General features: G+C 43.2%; 1 protein-coding gene across 1 annotated transcript in view; it reads right to left on the reverse strand.

Annotated features, from left to right (window-relative positions):
* Clpb (ClpB homolog, mitochondrial AAA ATPase chaperonin) overlaps nucleotides 1–25,987 on the reverse strand; it is a 124,035-nt gene that overhangs the window by 69,196 nt on the left and 28,852 nt on the right. The window contains exon 4 of the mRNA XM_028781529.1: nucleotides 13,558–13,661. Within this exon, the coding sequence (XP_028637362.1) occupies nucleotides 13,558–13,661 (104 nt within the window). The remainder of the gene's footprint in view (nucleotides 1–13,557; nucleotides 13,662–25,987) is intronic.

The raw sequence follows: 25,987 nt of genomic DNA on the forward strand, positions 1-25,987 counted from the left end.
GGCTGTCCTGGAACTCACTCTGTAGACCAGGCTAGCCTCGAACTCTCAAACTCAGAAATCCGCCTGCCTCTGCCTCCCAAGTGCTGGGATTAAAGGCGTGCGCCACCACCGCCCGGCTCTACGCCTCTTTGTTAAGAGTCACTCTGCCCAGTTGTCCTTCCTGCATTTGAGGTAGGTATTGCTTCTGAGGGCTCCTCTAGCATTTAACACCCTCTCAAAGATATACACCATAGCCATGTGTGTCTGTGTCTGTGCCTTCCTACAAAGTAGGGTCACTGCCTTCTTCACCATAGTGAGTCCAGAGCTCAGCACAGCCTGGTCTCAAACGGTTTACAAGTGCTCACCCAAATCAGCAAGCAGACATAAGCTGAGTGTCTCTTTCATGCATACCAAGAATCTAAAATACTAAAAAATATTTTTCAATGCTGACACCTTTCTGATTTTGGCTGGGACTAGTGACAGGAGTAGAGACAGGAGGATTAAAAATATGAAGCTATCCTGAGCTAGCTTGAAAATCTAAGAAGACCTTGTCTTAAAAAAAAGTTACTGATTTTGGAGCACTTAGAGTTCATATTTTTGGATTAGAGATGTTCAAACAATAAAACCTATACACAAACATTCCAAATTCCAAACAAACTCTGAAACCTGAGATCCTTTGGGACCAAGCATTTTGGATAGGTATATTCAACATCTCACACAACAAAGTCCATCTTATTTCTGTTTGTGGAAAACAATAACAACATCTACAAATAAATATTTAGTGAAGGCAGTAGCAATTAAGCAAGTTCTGGCCAGACCACTTGTGTTTGAATCCTAAATTTACTATGCAGGTCCGTCTGCTTGACCTTTCTATGCCGAACTTCTCTGTCTGTAATAGAAAGAACAGGAACCTCTTGGTGCACAGGTGTGTTAATACAGCATCTCGTACACATCTTGTCTCAATGTCAGCCGTTATCCTTTTAACCCAGTCTCTTGAAAAGGCCCTGCCTCACAAAGGGTATGGCAGGTATGAGGTAACAACCTCATACCTTGAAGCATGGAACTAGCAGTGTCTGGTTAGAGTCCTGCAATGCTGGTGCTCTCCAGAGTCCATAAGGATTTTCATTTCAGAACTGTTCTGTGAGCTATAAGTTTATGCTCCAATTTCATAGGGGAACTCTGTTCAGAAGGGTGACATCTGATATCTATTCCAGGCTTGGCATGAAGCTTTCTCTACAGTGCTCAGTGTTAGCAGCCTGTAGTCCCCACAGGCTCATATTTGAAAGCTAGGTCCCAAGCATCCTAACAAGCTAGCCTGGGTGGAAGCACTTCAAACCTTTTGTCAAAATGAAGATGGTAGAACAATTTTGGGAAGGACTAGGAGGTGAGGCCTTTTTGGAGTAAGGTGTGTCACTGAGCATGGGCTTTGTTTGAAGTTTCAAAAGCCCATCCATGCCTGGCCTTGTCTCTATCTCTGTGAGCTCTCAGCTACTGCTCCAGTGCCAAGCCTGCACGCCTGCTGTTATGCTTCTTGCCATGGACTCAACCCCTGGAACTGCAATCAAGTTCCAATGGGGGAAAATGTTTTTGCCGTGGTTATGGTATTTCTTCACAATAATAGAGAAGTAACTAAGGCATAGCCTCACCACTATGTGCTAAAAAGGTCCAATTCTGAGATCCCATACTCTCTCAAGCCATAAAAGATGGATGGAGGTAGAACGGGGGTTGGGGGGGGGGGGAGGTGGGGAGAAGAAAAGGGACAATGTGGCTCCAGCCCTTTGCTTGGGAGTAAGTAAGCTCATAGAAGGGAGGCATCCAAGCCTGTCTCACCAGCAGGCCACCAAGGTGGTCTTCTGAGGCCTAGGATTTAGGGCCGGCTAGCCTTTATCCAGTGAACCATCTCCTTCTCAACAAAGACATCTTCCCACTTGTCTCCAGAACAGGGGTGGCAGGCTCTTCTTCCAGAGAAGCTTTTGCTGTTTCTGCAGGAGGTCCCACAGTGGGAGTGACAGCCACTACTCAGCTTACTTCTGCCCCACCTCACCAGTGAACGTTAGTAAATTTATGCCTAAGGAGTCCACAGCCAGGGCCAGGACCACAGCAGCAGTTAAAAAGAATCTCCATGGCTTTCATGTAGCTCTGGACACTTACTGGCCCCACACAAACAAACAGACAGCCCCAATTCCCATGCTGAGAAATATTTAAGGTGAAGATGTCACAGAGTCTGCCATTTTAGCTCTGTTACGTACTAAGTTCCATGTAAAATGAGTGTGACGGACAGTCATATGAGGGATACTGAATAGTCAGTGCTATGGTATCGAAGTACCAATACTTACAATTAATTTTAAGCCTAAAATCTTACTATAATATAAAATGATTAAGCATGACAGAGATTGAGGGTGTCACTATGTACCCCAGGTGGTACATAGCACTCATGAGCAGAGGCAGGTATACAAATACTTATAGCAATGTATTCATAAAAGCCAAAGGTAGAAATGACATAACATCCATAAACTGGTGAATAAACATTTTATAACAGAATATTATTCAGCCATAAAAAGAAATGAAGAAATGGTATTTACCACGATGTGCATGAAACATAACACTAAGTAAAAGAAGTCAGTCACAGATGAGCATATGGCACATGGTTCCATGTACAGAAAATGGTCATTTTAGGCAATGTATAGAGATGAGGTAGATTATTAGTTGCTGGGGACTTGGAGGCAAATGAAGAATAACTGGAAATGTATATGAGGCTTTCTATTATGTGATGAAAATGTTCTAAAAATGGGTTAGGGTAATGACTGTATAACTTCTGAATATGGTATAATTTAGTTACACACACACACACACACTGTACACTGTAGCTGTCTTCAGACACACCAGAAGAGGGCATTTATTACAGACGGCTGTGGGCCACCATGTGGTTGCTGAGAATCCAACTCAGGACCTCTGGAAGACCAGTATCTCAACCACTGAGCCATTTCTCCAGCCCAAGTTGATGTGTTTATAAAAAGATAAAGAGATAAAGAGTATGTTCTGTGGGTGTGTGGAGAGGTATGGGGGAAGGGGATGTCTCAGCGGGTCCATGCCGAGACATCCTTTCCCCCTGAAGGACCAGTCATACACGGGCATAGCAGAGAATAAAGTTTATTCATGGCATGGGTAGGGGAGTCAGGAGGGTGGTGGGGGGGGGGGGGGGAGAGAGAGAAGTAGACTGACTATGACCATGTGGAGAGAGGGGGAAGGGAAGGGGGGAGGGGCAGAGAGAAGCTACAGGCAAGAGATCAAGAGAGTAAGAGAGAGAGGAGGGGGCAAGCAGCCCCTTTTATAGTTGGCAGGCCTAGGGGAGGAGCATACCTGGCTGTTGCCAGGTAATTGTGGAGGTGGAGTTTAGACAGAATGCTAACATGTTATATATTTTACATGGTGAATTTTACCACATGTGAGTTAAATAAAATAAAGATGATATATTTAAAAGTATAAGCCAAAAAAATTGGTAAAGTGGTTATCAGGTTTAGTGGCACATGCCAACAATCTCAGCATTTTAGCCAATAATTTCAGCACTTTGAAGAAACAAGAGTCTTAAGAGTCTTGCCTAGCAGTGGTGGCCCACGCCTTTAATCCCAGCACTTGGGAGGCAGAGGCAGATTTCTGAGTTCGAGGCCAGCCTGGTCTACAGAGTGAGTTCCAGGACAGCCAGGGCTACACAAAGAAGCCCGGTCTCAAAAACCAAAAAAAAAAAAAAAAAAAAAAAAAAAAAAGAAAGAAACAAGAGTCTTGGGGAATTCAAGGCCAGCCTAGGACACATAACAGGTTCAAGGCCAGTCAAGGCCTATCTCAAAAACAAAGCAAAATGTCTGTAAGAAGAAGTGCATATTATCTGATATTATCTGAGTTCTGATTTTATTCTGTTTGGTTGGAACCATCCCTAACACTAATACTTGAAAATGGCAGAAGCTCAGTTCATGTGCAGTGGAGGTTCACAAGTACCGTGGTAAGAAAATAATGGCTCATATTTATTGAATTCCACGCCCCCCCACTCCCCCACAGAGTTTCTCTGTGTAGCCCTGGCTGTTCTCTGTATAGCCTCTGCCTCCCAGAGTGTTGGGATTAAAGGTGTGTGCCAGCACACTGAGTATATTGAACTCTTACTATGTGTGAGATCAGGCCAGGCACTTGATCAACTATTTTCCTCACAAGTGTGCACTAAGCTGCCATTTAATATGTGAAGAAACAGTCTCAGCTCAGGCAGATGGTTTCAAGTGGTACCATCAGTCAATGGCTGTCTGTTCAGCTCAGACGAGTGTCTCCTTTCTGTGTGATGATAACTTCCTTTTGGCCTCTTATTTACTTAGAATAGACTCACTTTACCACTCAAGCAGCCTGAGGTCAGGATCTACCTTCCTCTATGCATTCTAGTCATGTCTAGTTCACTCTTCATTAGTTGACACTTTCTCCTGCATGGACTTCAGACTGTTTTATTATGCACACATTCTTGACTGTAGCAAGTGCTCAATAAATACTTCTTTAGTGAGATGTTAAGCCTGTCTTCCCAAGAACTAGGTCCTTTTAAGACTTGTCTTTCAAAAACTAGGTTGTTGAAGTATGGATATTGTTAATCAGCTTTATGCTTTGCAGAATGTAAGAGCCTATAGTGGTTGAGGCTGGCTTCAGGTCTAGCCTCTACTTAAAAATGACATCACAGGTACCATGTTTTCAGTTTAACTCAAAACTTTCTCCTTAACAGGGTCCTTTTTGTCCCCACTCCTACCTCAAGTATAACAAAAAAGCACATATAGGCTCAGCAAAGGTGTGACAGATGAAAGGGAAGACTGGGCCAGTCAGTCTTCTAACAGGAAGCATGGCTCAACTCAGTGAAAAAGAGAGCAGGGGCTGGCAAAGATTTTGAAGACTGCTTGTTGATTCTAGGTGTTCTCTTGGGCCCAGAATTCCCTTACTAGAGAACCAGGTGAGGCTTTTCAGACCCAAGTCACACCCTCGCATCATCAAATGCAAAAGGGGGGCAAACTCTGAAAACTCTGTAATGGTCTGTATCAAACCTAATCATTGCTTCAGATTCTTTTATTTCTTGCCTTCCCTGACTCTTACAGTAGCATGGTGCTCAGTGGTCTCTGGCTCCCTTTGCTTTGCACTGTAATCACCCACTGCTCAGCCTCTCCCATCTTAACCAAGGTGTACCCCTGCAGCTCCAGGGATCCTCAGGGACAAGCTGGCAGCAAGAGCAAGAAGCCTGCTTCTCAGCAGCTACACAACCTGGCTGGTCCAACGTAGTCCCTCAGTGATCCCTGTCTCTGCACCTGCTTGCCTCTCTTCTGCCTTTTCTTCAAGATGTTAAAAACTCGCAATAAAAAACAAATACAAAACGCTGTAATTAATAGCCAATTCCAAGCCAACCAAGCATCTCTACTAATAAACCTCAACACTTGCAAAAAGAACAATAAATTCTGCCCCTCTCTGGTTCTGAGGTGGTCTCTTTTATATACTCTGTGTTGTGTGTATGCATGTGGGTAAGCGTGTCTACATATATATTTATTTTCCTTTATTTCCCATCCAGGGAGGGGCAGAATAATGAACTGCGTGCGTCAGGGAAGATGAATCTGGGATACTAGGGAGCAGTGCAGTAAAAAGATTAAAGTGTTATTATTGTTGGTTTTTTTCCCCCATGGTCCATTGTGACAGCTCGACCGTCATCTGTAAAAAATGTCTCAGCGAGAGATAATCATCGGAAACTCAATAAAGCGTCAGGGGGAGCCTCAGCCCCCATCAATCACTGGGTGCCTGGAAAATTTCAACCCTCTGTCTCCCTTCCTGCTATCCATATAAATGTCTCTAATATATTTTGTGTGGTGTGTGGGACCCAACCCTGATTTGGAACTTTTGATGAAAAAATATTTATACACAAAATATGTAAATCAGTTAAAAATCACAAGACTAGCTCTTTGCCACCCCATCATACTTTTTTCTTATTTTTATAAATGCATCAAATTTATTCTTTTTAATAAAACATGCCAACTACTCTCTCTCTTTTTCCTAAGAGAGAAAGATAAATATAATATATATGTAGGTTTGGAGGGCTAAAAGTATGGAAACAATTAACCTGACTAATACATTTCATCTTGAAGTTGGCCAAAATGCCAGAGTGACAGACCTCTGTCCATCCTGCTGATTCTACGGCAGTGCTGAGTAATGGCACACAGAACTACTGGCCCTGGAGGGGCAATGAGACTCTTAAGTGGACCTGGACAACGATGAGGAAGAGTCAGGGCATTAATAAAACAACTTGCCTAAGAGCTTTTAGCCTGCTGGTTCCCTAGGCCTCTGGAGAAGCTTGAGGTCTTAGGACACTCAGTGAGAGATGCATGCAGCCTGGTATGGTCTCTGAGCTCTATGCAAAGCAAGGAAACAATTTTGTTGGCATTGGACATCACTACTTTAAAAAAAAAAAAGATTCTGTGTGTGTGTGTGTACCCCCTAGAGCTAGAGTTATAAGATCTACCTGATATGAGTGCTGGGAACCAAACTCCAGTTCTCTGAAGGAGCAGCAAATGCATCTTCATTGCTCAAGTCCATGGACATCAGTATTTTTGCCTTGGTTTTCTTTAGTAAGCACATAATGCTGAACACCAGATCAATAAATGTCACTTGCTGCTGCCTTGGCTGTTCACATGGTGTGGCCTCATTAGAGAAGTATTCTCAGCAGGGTGGTGGTGGCCCACGCCTTTAATCCCAGCACTTGGGAGGTAGAGGCAGGAGGACTTCTGAGTTCGAGGCCAGCCTGATCTACAGAGTGAGTTGCAGGACAGCCAGGGCTACATAGAGAAACCCTGACTTGAAAAAAAAAAAAAAAAAAAAAGAGAGAGAGAGAGAGAGAAGTATTCTCATCTTCTCTACCCTTGAAGTGGTCAGTTCCTGCAGCACCCTCTCTTCAAGGATTCTGGAGGTGTCTGTGTTTTGATAATGAAATCCTGGTGTTTGCTAATGCTGTGTTGCTATGGCTCACTGTTCATTGCATGGACGGTATATCCTAAGATGTTCATTCACCAGCCTCAAACAGGATGTCTTTCTTATTTATTTATTTATTTATTTATTTATTTATTTATTTATTTATTCACTGTAGCTGTCTTCAGACACAGCAGAAGAAGGCATTAGATCCCACTACAGATGGTTGTGAGCCACCATGTGGCTGCTGGGAATTGAACTCAGGACCAGTCAGTGCTCTTAACTGATGAGCCATCTCTCCATCCCTGAAATAGGACTTCTACATTTCCCACGTCTGAGCGTTTTGGACATGGCATCTCCCTGCTGCACTTACACCTATCCATACTCAACTATCTATCCTCTGGAAACTGCCTCAATTCTTCCGAGACAGTGAGAATAAAGACTAAATATTTTCCTTGACTACTTCATTTAATAGAGCTCTGCTGTGATCTGTATTTGTGAGTGGACCATTGTCTAATGGTCTTGGTCCTAATCTTTATTATTCGCTGCCATTCTTAGCACATTATGCTTGCATGATATCTTGTATTTTCACAAGTATGTCAACTGACCCCTTCTCCTGGGGGTTGGGAGCAAAGGTGGTTATAATGTAGCCCAGGCTAGTTTTAAGCTTTCAATCTTCCTGCCTCAGCCTCCTGAGGGCTGGGATTATAGGTGTGTAACACTATACCAGTGATTCTTTTGTTTGTTTTTCGAGATAGGTTTCTCTGTATAGCCCTGGCTGTCCTGGAACTCACTCTGTAGACCAGGCTGGCCTCGAACTCAAAAATCCCCCTGCCTCTGCCTCCCAAGTGCTGGAATTAAAGGCGTGTGCCACCACTGCCCGGTTGATCAAGTGATTCTTATAACAAATCCCTGGTGTGAGAAAGAAAACCGGCACAGAAAGAGAATGAATTGCCCAAGGTCATTAAGTAATGGACAACCCATTTCAAATTAATATTTGGCTCTCTGAGGATACTCAAAGACCCTATAGCTTCCTATGGGCATAATGAGACTAAGATCATGATGAGGTACAAAGAGAGGTTTTCATTAATGGGATTCCTCCTACACTCCAGGCACAGGGGAGGGATAACTATATTACTTCTAGCTCTCTTAATCACTTTTATTTTACAAAATAGTAGAGAACTTCTGAGAAGTCTAGGGAACTGCTCTAGGTGTAAAAGCTACTGAATGGTAAACAAACCCACCAGGGGCTGGGGGAGGGGGTTGGCAAACATGCAGGGTTTTGTCTTTGGTGGTAAGACTCAAACTCTTTCCTGGGAGCCTCTGTATTCCTATTAGTCTGGATTCTATGGGGTCATGCATTCTCTATTGTGCCAAGGAAGGCTTGGGCACATGGTGTTTAACTTATACACTAAGTGGTTAGCTTATTTGAAATAGACATTGGTGATGTGGCACCTGGCATGGGCTAGGGGTGGGAAGAGTTATTATAGTATAGAGAGCAGTTCCATTACCGCCAACCGGGACTCCTAGCCACCTCCTGAACTCCAGGGCACTTGTCCACTGGTTTGTGATTCGCCAGCTTGCACAGTCTTGTCTCCCATCTGAAGGCAAGAGATGGGGAGGTCAGCTGGAGCAGGCCAGGACCTGATGCCCCTGTTGGAAAGGGGTGCATGGGTAGGAGGGCTTGGCTCTGGCAGGTCCAGTCTGACAAACCTTTACCCCAGAAGAGCCCTATGCCAAGCCAGTTGTTCAGGACTCCTCTTTATTCAGCTGCCACACGGAGCTGAGAAGAGAACCTGACTTATAGCCTGTTCTGGCCATGTTTCTACCGTGTTTTATTGTTTTAATTGTACATATGAGAGGCACTCAGAGTGTTCGTGGGCATTTCTGACAGCACCAGACACTGGATGTTTATAATCGTAACTTATAAGCAGCCTGCGGCATCCATAGCTGGGCGACTTGTTTACTGTTACCACTAATTTAATGTCTCCTCCACCTGCGGATTGGAGCCCACCACCCACTGCCCAGCCACAAGTGGAATGAACTGGTGGGCTGAGACTATGAAGACTATCAGACTATGAGAATATGGTCAAGACAAGGAAATAGCTGCCAGAGGTGGCTATAATCTCACCTGTCATATCTGTCTCATCTGTGTCCCCTCCTTTGAATATATTTGCTTCCCCCTTCCTCTAAACCCCTGAAGTCCAGCTCAAATCTCCCTTCCTTTGAGCTTATTACTTGTTCTACATGATGAACATTCAGAGCCATAGAAATCATACAATTACAGAGACATTTGGGCCATATAATTCAGTGACCCATGGCAAGAATCTTCCTCAAGAAAGCCTTGATGGGCAGATCTCAAGCCTGTTAATGCCCCTTGATATATAGGTGCCCTATCTTATACTGAGTCCAAACCTATCTACATGGAGAAACTTCATGAAATGCCACTGACTTTTAGATATATAATAGTTATTGGTAATTACTGTAACAGTCCTGTAACAATGGGTACTGTTATCCCTGTACTACAAAGAAGTCTAAAGAATGTCAAGGAGTTTGTCACTTGTCAAGATTACTCGGTCAGTGATGGGACTTAGATAAACCATGGCTGCTTGGAGTTATCTCCTGTGTTTTCCCAGGACATCATTATGACTCTGAATACAGCACTCTGAGGGCTCCAGAGAATGACAACAACAGTTAAGCCAAGGAAATTTCCAAAACAAGTATTCCTGGGTCAGCTGCAGCAAGCCAATCCTCACCCACAAACATCAACCTTGACAACAGGGCACGCGGTTGCAATGTACCTACCTAGGCAGACTTCCTCAAGGAGCCATGCTGGCAGAGAAAGGCTTTTCTAGGCATGGCTGACCAATGACAGAGCCTTAGCAAGAAAAACAAAGACAAATCTTCCCTCTTCAGGCTGGTTATGTTTTAGTCACGCAGTATAGACATGAAGTGTCTCCTATCTTTTAGGAGGAGGGTTCTCAGCCAGTATAGCAATCTCTCACTCATCCTTAAGACCCAATTCAAAGTCACTCACCCAATGACAAGTCCAAGATAGCCTACTCTTAGAAAAAGACCATCAGTACCTCATTCTGTGCTGCTTGCATTCTTCATACAGCTAGCTACCTTTACCACTCTGGAGTGGGACTTGCTGAGATCCATTTCTTACTTGGCTAGGAGAACTGCTGAGGGGCCAAATCATGTGTATTCATTTAGATATCCCCAGCATCTGGCCGAGTGCCCAAGATTTGGTAAAAGCAAGCTAAATTATAAATAAATGGAACTAATAAGCAATTGCAACTGTAGAGAACTTGCAATTCACACATCACATTATTTTAGATCTTGATCAACACAGGAATACTGACAGGCAGACAAAGGGTATATTACTGAGGTTAGGGGAAATCTGGCCAATGTCACAAATTATAATCTACCATCTTCCCTATAGTATCAACGATAGGTTGAGATCCACAGAAATAACAATTATAAAATGTAGTGAACTTTGGTACTGACTCTGTGCTCTGATAGCAAAGGACTGTCTAGCTGCCTTGAGCCTGTGGCTTTTCTGTGATACTGAGATTCACTGTTCCTCACATATCTTCCAGACACAAACCACGAGAGCCCATGTATGTACGTGTACACACATAAACACACACACACACTGAGTCAGTTTAAAAGAAAACCAAACGTCAAGGATCTTACACTTTGATGCGTATCACCAATGAGGATGACCTAGAGCTGGGAACAGTGCCTCACTTACAGCAGGCAGGCAATGAATACTAATAGTAGGAAGAAAAGACAGAGTGTCTTTAAATGAAAAAAGGTTAATAAAACACTAAGGATTCCGGGGCATCCAACATTTTGATACTGGAACCTGATGATGTGTCTAACATATGCTGAGCCATCCTCATCGTTATTCTGGCAGCTAGAGAAGAGCCCCGAGATGACATCTATGAACTGTCATTACCCTAGTACCAGTCAGAAAGCAGAGAATAAAGTAGATAAACTGAAATACCTTGGACAATAAACTATAGTAGACAAGGTACTCAGTGAAGGGGGTGGGGATCTTATAAGCTATCAAGAGTTTATTAATAATTCCTTAAAAAATTTCTAGATTACACATCAGTAGCAACAGCTTTGGGGATGGAATTCAGGTCCTTGTGTTAGTAGCACGTCCCTACCACGGAGCAGTATCTCCAGCCCTAGAATGAATGTTTTCAAAAAGGTTCTTAAGGATTTTGATGGTTATTGATTCTCTGAAAACAATGCAGAATGCACAGGAGTAGACAAGGGTCATTAGGATAAGGAAGGAAAACAAATGCTGGACACATTTTTTATTTTAACAACAAATGGTGAAAAAGTTGTCTCAATTTTGTGGACAAAATATTTTTTTTTTTTAAAGATTTATTTATTTTTTATGAATGTGAGTACACAGTTGCTGTGATCAGACACACCAGAAGAGGGCATCAGACCCCATTACGGATGGTTGTGAGCCACCATGTGGTTGCTGGGAATTGAACTCAGGACCTCTGGAAGAGCAGTCAGTGCTCTTAACTACTGAGCCATCTCTCCAGTCCGGACAAAATATTTAAATGGAAGATGGAGAAGAAGGAACGTATTGATGACAGTTGTGGATGTTGATAATACATCCAAAGTGCTTTGCCATGTGCTGGAGAGCTCTGACTCCGTGACCTTATGGTCATCTGGTCTTAAAGGTGCACGATGATACAAAGTATGTCTGTCTGTAACAGTGCCAGTACACAGAGATGTAATCATACGTAGTTCTGAGTAACTACCCAATCTACAGAAAGCCTATTAACTGCAGGCCGTACAAAGTCACAAGAATAGTCAATACATTATCTTTCTTTCATCACAGGCTTTCCTAATATTTTTATTGTCTGTCTACCTACCTATTTGTCTACTTGCAATGAAGGTTGGTTGTCATGACATTAAAAAGAACTCAGAGAGACTGGCAAAAATTAATAAATGATTAAAGTCTCTTTATGCACCATCTATGGTTCCTTCAGTATTGAAGAGTCAAGTGGAATAGGCATACCTAAGACCAAAAGGCCCATAAAGTTGAAATTGTATACAATTTGGCTATTCCTAGAAAAAAATTATTGACCACTATTGTATTGATGATCTAGAATGAATTTGAGCATCAACCTACAGAGCATTAGAACATGGGGCACCTGGCTGCCAGCAAAAGCTGGACCAGATTCTGTGAAATCTGCTAAAATTCTGAGAGCAGAAGAGAAGACATTCAAAGAATCCCTACTACCCCTGGCCCCACTATCTAAGTTTCTTTGTTTTCTGGTGAGAGCACCAACCAGCAGACAGACCCAAGCAGAGAGTTGTTCTTGAGTGACAGGAAGACAGCCCTTCAGCGGATTCCATTCTAGGCAGCAAATCTAGGGCAGGTTTGGTGCTCCTAAACTTCACTTCTGTTTGAAGTGACACTTTCCATCTCAGGGTAACTCACAGAGATATAAGTCATGGCTAATACATGGACCTGTCAGCTGGCAAGGAGAGAAGACATATGGGCAGGTCAGAGTTCAAATAACCATAGAAGAGGCCAAGATTTAGGGAGCATTGAGAAGTGCAGTTGAGGACAGGGTAATGACACACCTGATGTAGGCATAGTGCCCTAGTGCTCTTGGAAAGTCCCTTATGCCACTGACCTGAGAAACGTTTTCCTTGGGCCACCAAAGCCGCCTCAGTCTCTCTTCACTAACTCAGAGGGCTGAGCAAAGTGAGTGAGTTAGTTTCTTGTCTGCTAAATCTCCTCTGGGATACAAGTATTACTTTTAAGGCAGTCAGCACGGCTATTGTCCTGCTATTACTAATACCAACAACTCTAAAGCAGCCAAGCTGTCCTGTCACCAAATCTCAGAAGAACAAAATCTACTTAGATGACAGTGGACAATGGGCAGGAGGCAAGCACAGTCTGCACAGGCAAAAAAAGCCCAGGTATAAAACACACATCTGTCTGCACCAGTGTAACCTGCACTCTTCTCCGTTTCATTTCTGAAAAACTACTCACTTGAGACAACACTGACTGATTTGACCAGATGCTCTCCAACAGACAGATGCCACAACACCTCTTTTCAGTCTTGGTAACCACCACATGACAACCCATGAGTTATTAATAACGAGTCCATTCTTACAGTTCAGAACATCAAGACACAAAGAAGGTCTGTTCTTCACCCTAGGTCACAGCACAGCAAAGAGCCAGGCCCAGAAATACGACCACATACTGAAAAGCAATATTCACAGTTGAACTTAGATAACTCTGTGGCTGAGGGAATCATAATATTATGTTCTAGTACTGGGACAGGTGAGTCTGCACAGGAAGTGAAAGGAGCAGGTCCATATCCCATGCAGAATCCTCAACCATTTCGTTGACATCTGTTCGACTGCTTGCTCCTCAGAGGCTCCCTCCCGCCTCCCCTCACTTAGGCTCTGATATCTTTCCCAACACTTTCGAAGTGAAAAGAACTGTGAAAGGCATGTGTTCTAAGTCCTCTGGGGGACCTATGAGTACTTGCTGACACTGAGCAATGCTTGTGGAAGCCACAGGCAGAGAGACACCAGAGAGGTGGGGTAGCCCAACCTTACCTTCCAAAGAATGGACTCCCTGTTCATTGGCAGTCTTATAGACACTGCTGAAGTCATCCCCAAGGTTTGGGTCAGCTCCAGCCGCAAGCAGGACCTGCACCACACTGGAAGCAATTAGAAAAGCAGATCATAAGGTCTGGTTTTCACAGCTATAAGACAAACAATTCATTCAACAACTACTTATCAAATGCCCACTACACTCTAGTCACTGGTCTATGGGCTAGACTCTATGTGGCATGGAATTTACAGACTGCTAGGAGGGAAGCAAAGAAAAATAATATGAATAGACAAGAAGTTGAGAGATTGGGGTTGGGGTTGAGACAGGGGTGATAGGGATAGGGGAGGGATGAAGGCTGAGAGGGTCAATATGTATTTATATAAATAGTCTAAGAACAAGTTTAATCACTAGAAACACACCTAGGAATTAAGCTTCTAAGGGAGGTGAAAAACATTACAGGAAAGTGTAGGATGGATAAGTACACCAGGAGGGCACAGGAGGAGCTGGAGTGAGACAGAAGCAGGGCAACACAACAGGAGTCCAACGAGGTCAGTATTTCATCTGAGGTGTGGATGAGAGGAAGGACAGAAGGAGAGAAGGAAAGCAACATGACCGCACATGCTTTCTTCTACACACCCACATGCATGAATTCTGACAACATTAAAATACTAAAAACAGAGGTATCTCCTTAGATCCACCTCCATAATCCAAATTTTAAGAGTAACCATTATACAGAGTTTGGTATATTTTGTTCCAAACCTTTGCAATTAGGGAGATCATTCCCTATGCTTTCTAAGAATGGGCAGGAGTATGAGTGCTGGCAGAGACTCTATGGCGCATAGGCAATAAAAAGAGCACAGGGCACAGTGCTCACACATCCCTACTACATGCTCGGAGTCTGCTCGCTTCCCTTCTTTCTTCTATAATGTAGTAGCTCTCCCTACCCCATAAAGGGTTTCAGAAAGAAGATGCCACAGAACACAGGATATTTGGCTGTTTCTTTTCAGTAAGCATCTATATATAATTTACAGTAACTAGGGCATATATAAACACACATTTCCTTTTTATGCAGGTCTGAAACAGCATTTGTCACAGTTGTAGAGTATTCTATTGTAAGATTATTTTATATATATATATTTTTTCTTTTGAGTCAGGGTTTCTCTGTTATCCTGGGTGTCCTGGAACTTGCCATGGAGACCAGGCTAAACTCAAACTCAAAGGAATTCTCCTGCATCTGCCTCTGTAGTGCTAAGATTTAAAGCATGTACCACACCCAGCGATTCTGTCTTTTAACCAATCTTTTATTGTAAAACAGAATGTCTCATATTTTGATGACAATCAGACAAACTACTAGGAGATAAAGTTATGGGAGAAAGCATGAGTTCTTCCTTTTCCCCACTGAGACAAGGACTTGCTATGTAAACTTGTGGTAACCCTTCACATTCGGCTTCAGCTTCCTGAACTCCTGTTTTACAAGCCCATGGCACCAAACAAAGCTAGGAAAAGCATTTCAAAGGACTTTGGTGAGTACTATTAAGCTGCCTTTCAGAGTTTGGACTGTGTTTTATTTCTACTAGCCAAGTATAAGGCAAGCAGTAACTCTGTGCTTTCCCTCCTCAGAAGTATTTCTTCTTCTTTTTTTTTTTTTGGAGCAGAACATGGAGCCACAAAGTTCTTTCACTTCTCTGATTCCTAGCCAAGTAGAATTTCTAAGAAATGAGGTTTAATAGTCAATTGTTCTCTGTTTCACGAATTCCTTATCAATGTCCTTTGCCAGATTTTCTTAGTGAAAGGTCATTTTTCCTTTTTCTGAACTGACCTCCTCCTCCTCCTCCTCCTCTTCCTCCTCTTCCTTCTTCTTTTTAAATTATTTATGTATGTGTGTACACTGTAGCTATCTTCAGACACACCAGAAAAGGGCATCGGATCCCATTACAGATGGTTGTGAGCCACCATGTGGTTGCTGGGAATTGAACTCAGGACCTCTAGAAGAGCAGCCAGTGCTTTAACCTCTGAGCCATCTCTCCAGCCCCCTGAACTGACCTTCAAACACCTTGAAAGGCATCATAAGTGGTAGGTGTCTCAAACAATCCTGGGACTATCAGAGCTATTAAAAGGCCAGCTTTTAGCTCCAGTGTTCTCCTCTAGTTCTCTAGTATTTGCAACCAGCAATGCTGATGGCCTTTTTTATGTATCACCTGTTTTGAACACTGTTATCTCCCGATGGACACAACATCTGGGACAATTTGGGGACAATCTGGGCATGATTAAGTGAGTAACAATAATGGCTTATAACTTGTTATAATTGCATAAATATCTTTCTTTAAAGGAAGACTGCAGAGATGAGGCAAAGTTAGGAACTGGGAAAGAGTTTTTATTATAGGATAAAGGTATATGTCAGATAAGTTGTACTTACAATATTTATGTCTGTATAAGATTCATAATAATTCATCAAATAAACATAATTCTATTTATATTTAATTCCACATTAAATCCCAGCATTTGGAGTATCCATAGTACAAGGTCATCCTCGGCTCTATACTGAATTCAAGGCTAGCCTGGGATAAAAAATAATGTAGGAGTAATGGCTCACGCCAGTAAACTCAATAGTGAGGAGGCTGAGACAAGAGGACTGCAAGAAATTAAAATTTCTAAAGGCTAGCCTATAAGTGTGAGACACTATTTTAAAAGAAAAAGGTAATCTTTTATTTTTGAGCCATCATCTCTTGACTTGCTATATAGCTAAGACTGGTCTAGAACTGCTCAGACTATTGCCTCTACTTCCTGAATACTGAGATTGCAAGTGCCAGCCCTAGCTGGGCAAACTCCCACACAGGATGTTAACTAATAGTTGCAGAAGGTTCCAAAAATAGAAATTTACCATTTAAAAATTTAAATTCCTTTATTTCTCTGTGTTTGTATATGCAGCTGTGTTTGTGTCTCAGCATGTACATGGAGGTCAGACAACAACTTTCAGGAGTCAGTTCTCTATCATGTGGGACCCAAGGATGGAACACAAGTCATTGGGTTTAGTGACAACAGCCTTTACCTGCTGAGTTTTCTTGCTATCCCCGGGTGGTGGTGGTGGTGGGGTGGGGTGGGGGGGACATTCTATAACCTTAAGTCATCTTTGGAAACAACAGGGCTGTGTTAAATTCAGTCCTTAGGACAGTCCTGAATAACAAACGTAGCACCACTATGTACCTGACCCATGGTACTTTCTACCATGCACTGAGACCTCGAGTCCAAATGCAGTTCTGTCATTTACAGATGGTGTTTTTGGATAAGACGTTTGACCTAGAGTCTCCTCTTCCTTAACAGAGTAACAAAAGATAGCAATGCTTCCCGACAGACTACGAGGGAAGTAAACTCCATAGTGTTTGCAGGTGTATGGACAGACATGAGCCTACTCAATTGGCTGACACAATCATAGCAATCACTTGAATCTAGGCCTGAACTGACCATTCCCAGCATGAATGTCAGTACAGCCCCATACAAAGTAGGCAGCTCTTCTACAGTCTGCACAAGTTGACATGTTTTCAAGTTCAAATGAGAAGGGTCTGTCAATCTAAATTCAAAGGGACATAATTTGGTTAACCCTCAGCTGCTGTGTCCAATCACTATTCAATCACACCCCCTCTCATGGCAGGCTGTCCCTCTAGGCAGCTAGTGTCACTAACTGTGCTACCTGGGCCTCTCTAGGTTCATGAGTATTGATTCCATCTGTCCAATTTGCAGGCTGGAGGACGTGTCCAGGCAACTATGGATGCTGCCCTTGGCCCTGGAGGGCAGACAGTGGTCTGGCAGGATGGGGAGAAGAGAGTGGCTAGGATCGGCCCTAGGGCTGCTAACCCAATCAAAGAAATAGGCAATTCACTTCGAATACTTGGAGCCTAAAGAGGATAAGCAATCCAAGATAGTGACTCATCTGCAACCTTAAGAAAATTCCCTTCATTTCTCATATAACTCAAAAGGCAACAGCACCACTGAGGGAAGACAGGCTTAAAGAAATTGAGGGTGCTCTGTGCAACCATGGCTCCAAACATCCTGCCAGAAGGCTATGAAGTTTTCTTTCCAGCAATGGTCACATCTTACAAAGCACAGAGCTCCAGATCTCTGGTCAGTTCCTTCTTGAAGAAGCCAGCCCAGCCTGGGTTAGAAAACCATTTATTTTAATTTGGATGACTAAAGATCCTCACTGCACTGTGGGTTACACAACACAGACAGGCTAGAGAAAGCAACCACAAGGCTGTTGAGGAAAAACTTAACTGTAAGCCAGGTACAAGGATTGTCAAGTTTACAGTACTGAAGGGAAGCTAGAATGAAGTGATTTCTGCTTCTTTTCTGCTACAGGGGAAAGAAACTCCCTGGTTCAAGGCACTAGTGGGAGGAAAGGTGAGCACAGGGAGCGGTGGGTCGTCGAGTACTAACATTAAGGACAATGGCTGACAGCATGGTGGCAGGTGGGGTCTACCAAAGGTTAACTGGGACTGCTCCTCTGATCTGGTGCTGGCACGCTGGCTGCCAGGTTGCAGGAAGCTCCACCACCACTGCCTTAAATGTAAGTAGCTACTATGAAACAGGATGTGGCCTAATATCAGATCTTAATCACTTGATTAAAAGAAGCAGAGGACACACCATTCAATTCAGGGTTTTCTCTAACCTTCAGTCTCTATTCAAAAGAACTATATTTATTGGCCTTTGAATATCAGCAACTCTCTTTGGCAGTTCAGGATCTGGTCCCTGATGGTCTACATAAAGATCTGCTTATCTCAAAGCTGGAGATCATCTCTAGATACACTATGCTACTTCTCTTACCAATGAGAAGAAGCAGAGAATGTTTATACAGCATGAGGTGTGTTATAGAGCCCTCACTTCCTCATACTTACTTTCAGCTATCAGTCTGTGGCAAACACCTGGCTTCAATTTAGATTTGAAAAGACAAGCTATGAATGGGGAAGAAACAAAACTAAACAAAACTAAACAGGACCAGATATGAATTCACTTTCCAGAAGAGGACATAGCATATAAGAGTTCTTAAGTTCAGGGGCTGGAGAGATGGCTCAGAGGTTAAGAGTCTTCCCTTCCAGAGGTCTTGAGTTCAATTCCCAGCATCCACAGGGTGGCTCACAACCATCTGTAATGGGATCCAATGTCTTTTTCTGGTGTGTCTCAAGACAGCTCCAGTGTACTCATATACATAAAATAAATAAATCTTTAAAGAAAAGAGTTCTCAAGTTCATCTGTTATTAGAGCAATGCAAACTAAAAGCAATAAAATACTTCTTTAAATGCAACATATTTACAAAAGTTAGAAAGCTAAAATATGACAAGTGCCAGGGAATACATGGGATTCTTCATGAACTGTCAGAGTATAGAGTGGAAGCCATGCTGTTCTGGAAGCTTCTCCTATAACACTTGAAATTGAAGTGCCACATCCTGTGACCCAGTATACCTGCTCCCAAGTATATATTTTCTACAGAAAATCTCTCACAGGTTCATAAAGGCAACACAGGAGACTTTGTCACAACATTTTGCAGTAGTTGGGGGTTGCCTGGAAGCAAGTCTGCATCACTGGGGGATGGAGCTGAATGTGGGAACCACATGCTAGGACATGATGCAGCCAGGCTAATATATGGACAACAACATGGATATGTGACTTTTTACATGGGAAGTGAGTACCCACAGAAATTTTATATTGTATAATTTATACATTGTATAATATATAATTTATACATTGAGCTTGGCTATTTGTTGCAAAGGTTATTCCTTTTAGGAAGTCTCTTCAACTACAGAATTTCTAACTCCTAACTGATCTTGCTGACTGAAGAAAACCTGCACCTTAACTTTAAGTACCAGGCCCTTCCCAGCTGCAGACAGTTCCTAGAGACTACTGAGACTACGCCTGGGAGAGTAGTCCCCAACTGACAGTTCCTGGGATTCGGGGAATTCCCTTTGGAGCCACAGCTAATTAATTTGTTGATCGAGCAGTAATTAGATTAGAAGTGGGAGTGCCTGTCGGAAGTTGGCTCACTCTGACCCCAGTGAGCTGTTGCTGTCCGGCCCCAGTGAGGGAGAGCACTTACGCTGGCTGATCAGTGTTAAAGCTTGCTTTCTGGTTTTGGAGGATGCAGTGGAGAGCGGTCCTCCCATTGTTTAGGGGAGAAAAGGGAAGATTGGTGTGAGCTGGGGCCAGTGCTGGACCAGACGTGTGCAAGATGGCTGTCGAGCAGCTGGAGAAAAGAAGCTAAAGAAGGCAGTGATGCCAGATTCAGGCCATCCCCAAACAATGTTAAGCTTTACAAGACACTCCATGTCCTCCTCCTCTCTCATGTCCCACATCTAAAGCTTACATAGGGTCACTGTGATAAGTGTCAAAAGCAGGAGAGGGCAAAGAGTGACCTATTTTCAATCCAGTTCACACCTCAATGAGGAAGTCAAGAAGTCAGTTTGGGAGCTTGGCTGGAAAGTCAGGCACTGATGAGTGCTAACTCTAGAGGCTCTGCAGCACTGTGCATGAACTAGGGAGGCCAAGGTCAGGGAATGAGAATTTTCTTTGTAAAACTGGCATCTTTACAAACAAATTAAAAGGCAGTAAATAAGGTACCTGTGAAAAATGTGTTCCAGTCTCTCATAGGACAATGATAAGTTTCTGCATAGTTACTATGAAACCAGTAACTATTCATTATAAGCTCCAGTATACTAGACATCCCACAGAATCACTAGTTCAGAGCTTTATGCAACTTACATAGGACAGTATATTTTGTAAGAGAGTAAATGGAGGCACAGCAGGAACCAAAAGTATACACTAAATAAGCCAAGATTTGTAAATACAGGTCAAACAGGGTCTAAACCCAGGACGTATTCCTTAAGCCTCAATGGCTCTCATCTACCTCAGGCAGAAATGTGTACTATTTCTGTAGACCAGGCTGGTCTTGAACTCAGGGGTTCACCTGCCTCTAACTCTCAAGTGCTGGGATTAAAGGTATGTGCCACCACCATGTGGTCTAGTTGCTGTACTATCTTCTAGTCGCTGATCCCTACTAGACAGTGTTATCATCAGATGGCAGTTAAAGCAGAGCAGGTTACAGTGGCTAGGTGGAACAAGAGAGAATGTGCCACGATGGGTGACACATTTAGGTGTTCAAGAAAAGCATGACATAGAAAGGTAAGAGTCAAGGAATCAAGATCACCCACCACAGCCTTTCAGGGACAATCCTTGACTAAAGATGACTAAAGATGATTCCATGACCTCTAGGCTGTGGCTCATAATATATGGTTAACAAACCTTATTGCAGGGTTTCTTAGTATAGTAGGAGCCTAAACTAGACTCTGGGCAAATGATCCATCAGAGTATGACAGGGCACTTGAGACAGGTTTTAGTCAGCATGTAAGTATTACCTAGATTTCACGGGGTTTGGTTATAACTACTGACCTATACATTCATCCCTGTTATTTTTTCTTTGTTTTTAAAGATTCATTTTACTTATACATATGTGTGTCCGTGTGTGTTGGTGTCTGTGTGTTTGTATTTGTGTGTGCTCATGAGTGCAGATGCCCTTGGAGGCCATAAGAGGGTATCAAATTACTCTGGCCCTGGAGTTACAGTGGTTGTGAGCTGTTTACTATGGATGCTGAAAGCTGAACTCAGGTCCTCATTAACTACTGAGTTATTTCTCAAGTTCTCCAATAAAGTTTTTGTATTTTTCTGAGTTAGGATTTTTCTGCATAAGAGCTCTATCCTGGAACTTGATTTGTAGACTAGGCTGGCCTCAAAATCAAAGGGCCACCTGCTTCTGCTTCCAAAGTGCTAAGTTTAAAAGATGTGCACCACTACTCCTGGCTAATTTTTTTTTAATGTACAATAATTCTTAGGGGGCTGGAAGGGTGACACAGTGGTTAAGAAGAGCACTGGCTCCTCTTCCAGGTCCTAGGTTCAGTTGCCAGCACTCATATAGTAGCTCACTACCACCTGTGTATTAGTGACTTTTCTACTGCTAAGACACCATGACTTAGGCAAATTATCAAAGAAAGCTTCTAATTGGGCTTATGGTTTCAGAGGGCTAGAATTCATTGTGGCAGAGTGAAAAGAAAGCATGGCAGCAGGAACAGTAGAGAGCTCACATTTCAAACCCAAAAGCAGGAGGCAGAGAGGCACACTGGGAACAGTTTGAGTATTTTACACCCCCAGTGACACATCTCCTCTCCTTCCCAAATAGTTCCACCAATGGGGAACCAACTATTCAAATATATGAACTTACAGGAACTGTTTCTATACAAACAATCATAGCCTATAACTCAACTTCCAGGGGATCTGACACCTTCTTGCCTCTGTGGGTACTAAGTATTCATGTAGACAAAATACCACACATAAAAATAAAGCTTTTGCCGGGCAGTGATGGCACACGCCTTTAATTCCAGCACTTGGGAGGCAGAGGCAGGCAGATTTCTGAGTTCAAGGCAGATTGGTCTACAGAGTGAGCTCCAGGACAGCCAAGGCTATACAGATACCTTGTCTCGAAAAACAAGCAAACAAATCTTAAAAATAAATAAGAAAGAATTGGGAAGATGGCTCAGTCAGAAAAAGTCCCTGCTGTGCAAGCATAAGACTTGAGTTCACTCCTTAGCACTTGTACAGAAAAAGTCCAGTGTGCTAGCAGTGCTTGTACTCCTAGCACTGGAGGTAGGGCAGATTCCTAGTGTTCACTGGCCAACCAGTATAGCCAAGTGGTGACCTCCAGGTTCAGTGAGAAACTGTGTCTCCAACAACAATGTTTATAGCTACAGAGGATGAGACCCAATGCTGATCTCTAGTCTTCACTGACCCATACATAAGTTCTGTTTGCAGTACTGGGGACTGAATCCAAGACTATACATAACATATAAGCACTATAACTCTGAGCTATACCTCTGGCCCCTTTAACTTTTACCAGCACTGATTTAACCATTACTATAACTCAGTGAGATAAAGTCCTTTTACATAACCTATCAGTATGCCTTTGCACATCATTTAATCTGCCAATCTGATTGGCCTCAATGAAATCAGTGACATAGCTACTGAACAGAACACAGCCCACATCACTTGACATTGACTCTGTAGCCTTACATCCATATATAAACAATTAACCAGGTCATTTCACCATTTATTAGTGTAAATACATTGTTTCCTACAACATATTTTATTCATGTAGATGTCACAAGAGATAACTAAATACAATGCTGAAACTTGAGACATTGCAGCCTTATCTGACTCAGATTCCTGCTGCCCCTCCAGCCTTGGAGTCTTAGTCAGATAAGCTGCTTATGGCACAGATGCATTGGAAGATGTCTCTTAAAAGGGGTATGGGTCTGGATCATATCACAGTCCCAAAAATGACCTGCCTTTCCTCCACAGCTGAACCAGATGGCACTGGATACCTCCCTGCCCCAACTGACACTCTCCAGAAGAAAGCACTGAACACATAACCCCAAGTTAGGATGCAGAATGAAGGAGGAAGGGGGAGGGGGCTGATACTGTCACGTTAGGCAAATGAGCTGGCACAGCTTTCCATCGAGCAGTGGAGCAGTGTCTTGGGTTGCCTGAGGTCGAGGCATGCATCTGCCAAACTAGAAACGGGAGCATGCTGCAATTGGAATATCATTACTACAAAACAGGATTATCATGAACAACGATTCCAAATGGGATTAGAAATGATTCTTTGTTACTCAGAGGTAATTGGCAACAGCAGCATCAGTGGAGAAACGTCAAGCCCTGAACACTTTTCTGGGGCCATGGTACTGGCATTCCAGGCACTTGGCCATCATCTATGCCCACCCTCCTTGCTGGGAAATACTGGGCACGATCCTGCACTGGGCAGAGGGCCACCTGGGACAAAAGCCAACTACATATCAAGGAATCCTACTCAAGGGTCCCCTGGTATAGGCCCAGTTTCTTAGAGGGAAAAGGGTGGAAAGAGAATCCCAGAGCTCTACTGATTCAGCCACCTAAGAGTCACTGAGACAGGTACCAATGGCACTCCATCTAAGGTAGGCTTATCTAGGCCCTTCTAGGGAAGTCAGTAATAATAAAGAGGGCATGCTTACTACATGGCAGGCACTGTTCTCAACACTTTATACATTTAAACTCACATCTTTATTATCGTATTTTACAACTGGGGAAACAATCATGTAAAAGTCAAATAACTTGCCAAGTATCTAATGAGTAAGAGGCAGAATTTGAATTTGAACACAGGTATCTGACTCTAGAGCCCACAACTGTTCACACACTAGCTAGGGATGTCCAACCTTCTGACACTGATATGATGTTGCCATTTTCTTTTTTGGTTTTTCGAGACAGGGTTTTTCTGTGTAGCCCTGGCTGTCCTGGAACTCACTCTGTAGACCAGGCTGGCCTCAAACTCAGTAATCCGCCTGTTTCTGCCTCCCAAGTGCTGGGATTAAAGGCATGCACCACCACTGCCCGGCGATCTTGCTATTTTCAAATGGCTTGGATCTGCATTTGTAGATATCTTGAGATGAAGGCTAGATATACCTGTCCTTGGACAGGCAGTCATAGCCAGAGAGAAAGGTGCTTAATGCTTATAACTAGGGTACGTGTGCTGGATAGTTGTCAACTTCACACATAGTGTTTAGTCTACTTGACTAAAGTCATCTGAGAGACGTGAAACTCAATTAAGAAAATGCCTTCATAAGATACAACTGTAGTGCATTTTAATTAATGATTGACGGGGAAGGCCCAGCCCATGATCAGTTGTTGCCACTTACTGAGCTAGACACAGAGGAAGCAAGCCAGTAGTAAGCACCTCTCCATGCCCTCTGCCTCAGCTCCTACCTCCAGGTTCCTGCTCTGTTTGAGTCCTCACTTCCTTCAGTGATGAACTAGATGTAGAAGTATGCCAAAAAAGTCCTTTCCTCCCTAAATTGCTTTACTCATGGTGTTTCATCTCAGCAACAGAAACTATAACGAAGAGTCTTCCCTTAGCATTCTCTGGCCATAGATTCTGACAGCTCCTCCTTCTAGCCTCTTCTACCTCTGATCCAGGCAGCAGTGAAAGAGCCTGCCAAAAGTCCATCAAGGGCAGCATTGGCTTCCTAGTACCAAGACCACCTGTGGAGCCTCTAGGTGCACAAGGAAGACGCTTACAGAACCTCCCCTGTAGGACAGCAACCTGGCTGATACTGCTGGTTTCTTACAGACAGGACTTAATGGTTGCCTTCCCTGGATGAGGTGGAGGGAAAATAAGCAAATGCTAAAAATAAATGACTGTTCTGAAAGAGAATTAAATGGTCATCAGCCAAGGATGGCAGCATCCGAAAATTAACAAAGCCCAGGTACCACATCCAGGAAGGCCTTGGCAAATGCGTGTTATCCACTCATTAGCTCAGTTCCTCAGGGACGCCAGCCAAGCAGGGCAGGCAGTGCCGGGAACCAGTCCTTCCGATGCTGATGAAGTGCACTTGGGGGTGGGGACAGGCAAAGGCAAGAGGAGGAGGGAAGTTCTCATGGGGAATTTCAAACAGTTCTGCTGGTGTCCTCTCTCTGCCTATGATTCTCACCTTCTCTGAGGCAGGAACTTGCAGGGTAGGCCCAAGAAGACTCAAATCTGAATGTTTACACTACTGGTCTCTGTCAGGATCCTAAAAAGAGCCTCACTATTTAGGGGTCTCACTGACCAGCAAGCCAAGGGGTAAGAAGCCCGACAATGGTGGGAAAAAGACAACACCCTAATAGCTCAGACTTTCACTGGAATGAAGAGTCATATGCCTTGTGAGCATAAAGCAAACCCAATGCATGCTGTGCCAAAGATGACTCTCTCATGATTCATAAGTAGCAATACTTCCATGAAATTACTGATCTCAATTCTCTACTAACCATGAGAATGTAGTACTCTTTGCTGGATATCACCAACAGAAAGAATTAAAAACATTCCAACCATAATGAAGGAACTCTGACACCTCAACATGAATTCTAAGTACATCACTGGTCACAGCTAACAATGAACATTAGAGAGAGATGACAGGTTTTTATTTACTTATATATCTATCTAGCTATTTAACTTGTTTGTTTTCTGAGACAGGGCCTCAATATATAGCCCCAGAAGGCCTCGGGCTTCCTGTGTGGCCTTGACTCTGCCTGAGTGCTAGGATTACAGGTGTGCCCAGGCTATTTATTTTGATTTTTTAAGGACAGGTTTCTCTCTAGGCCAGGCTGGCCTGAAACTCATTATATAGCCCAGTCTGGATTCCAACTTGTGGGAATTCTCCTGCCTCAACCTTCCAAATGCTGGGATTGTAGACGTGAACCACCACATCCAACTCTAGAATGGCAACTTTTAACATTGATTTTCGAAGTCAAGTTTCCTAAAGTGTCATTTATCCTTTGACTTATCATTTATTCTTACATGCACCCTTTAAAAGATTTATATATATTTTT

The sequence above is a fragment of the Grammomys surdaster genome, unplaced genomic scaffold (assembly GCF_004785775.1).
Source record: "Grammomys surdaster isolate TR1022 unplaced genomic scaffold, NIH_TR_1.0 458, whole genome shotgun sequence".
NCBI lineage: Eukaryota > Metazoa > Chordata > Mammalia > Rodentia > Muridae > Grammomys > Grammomys surdaster.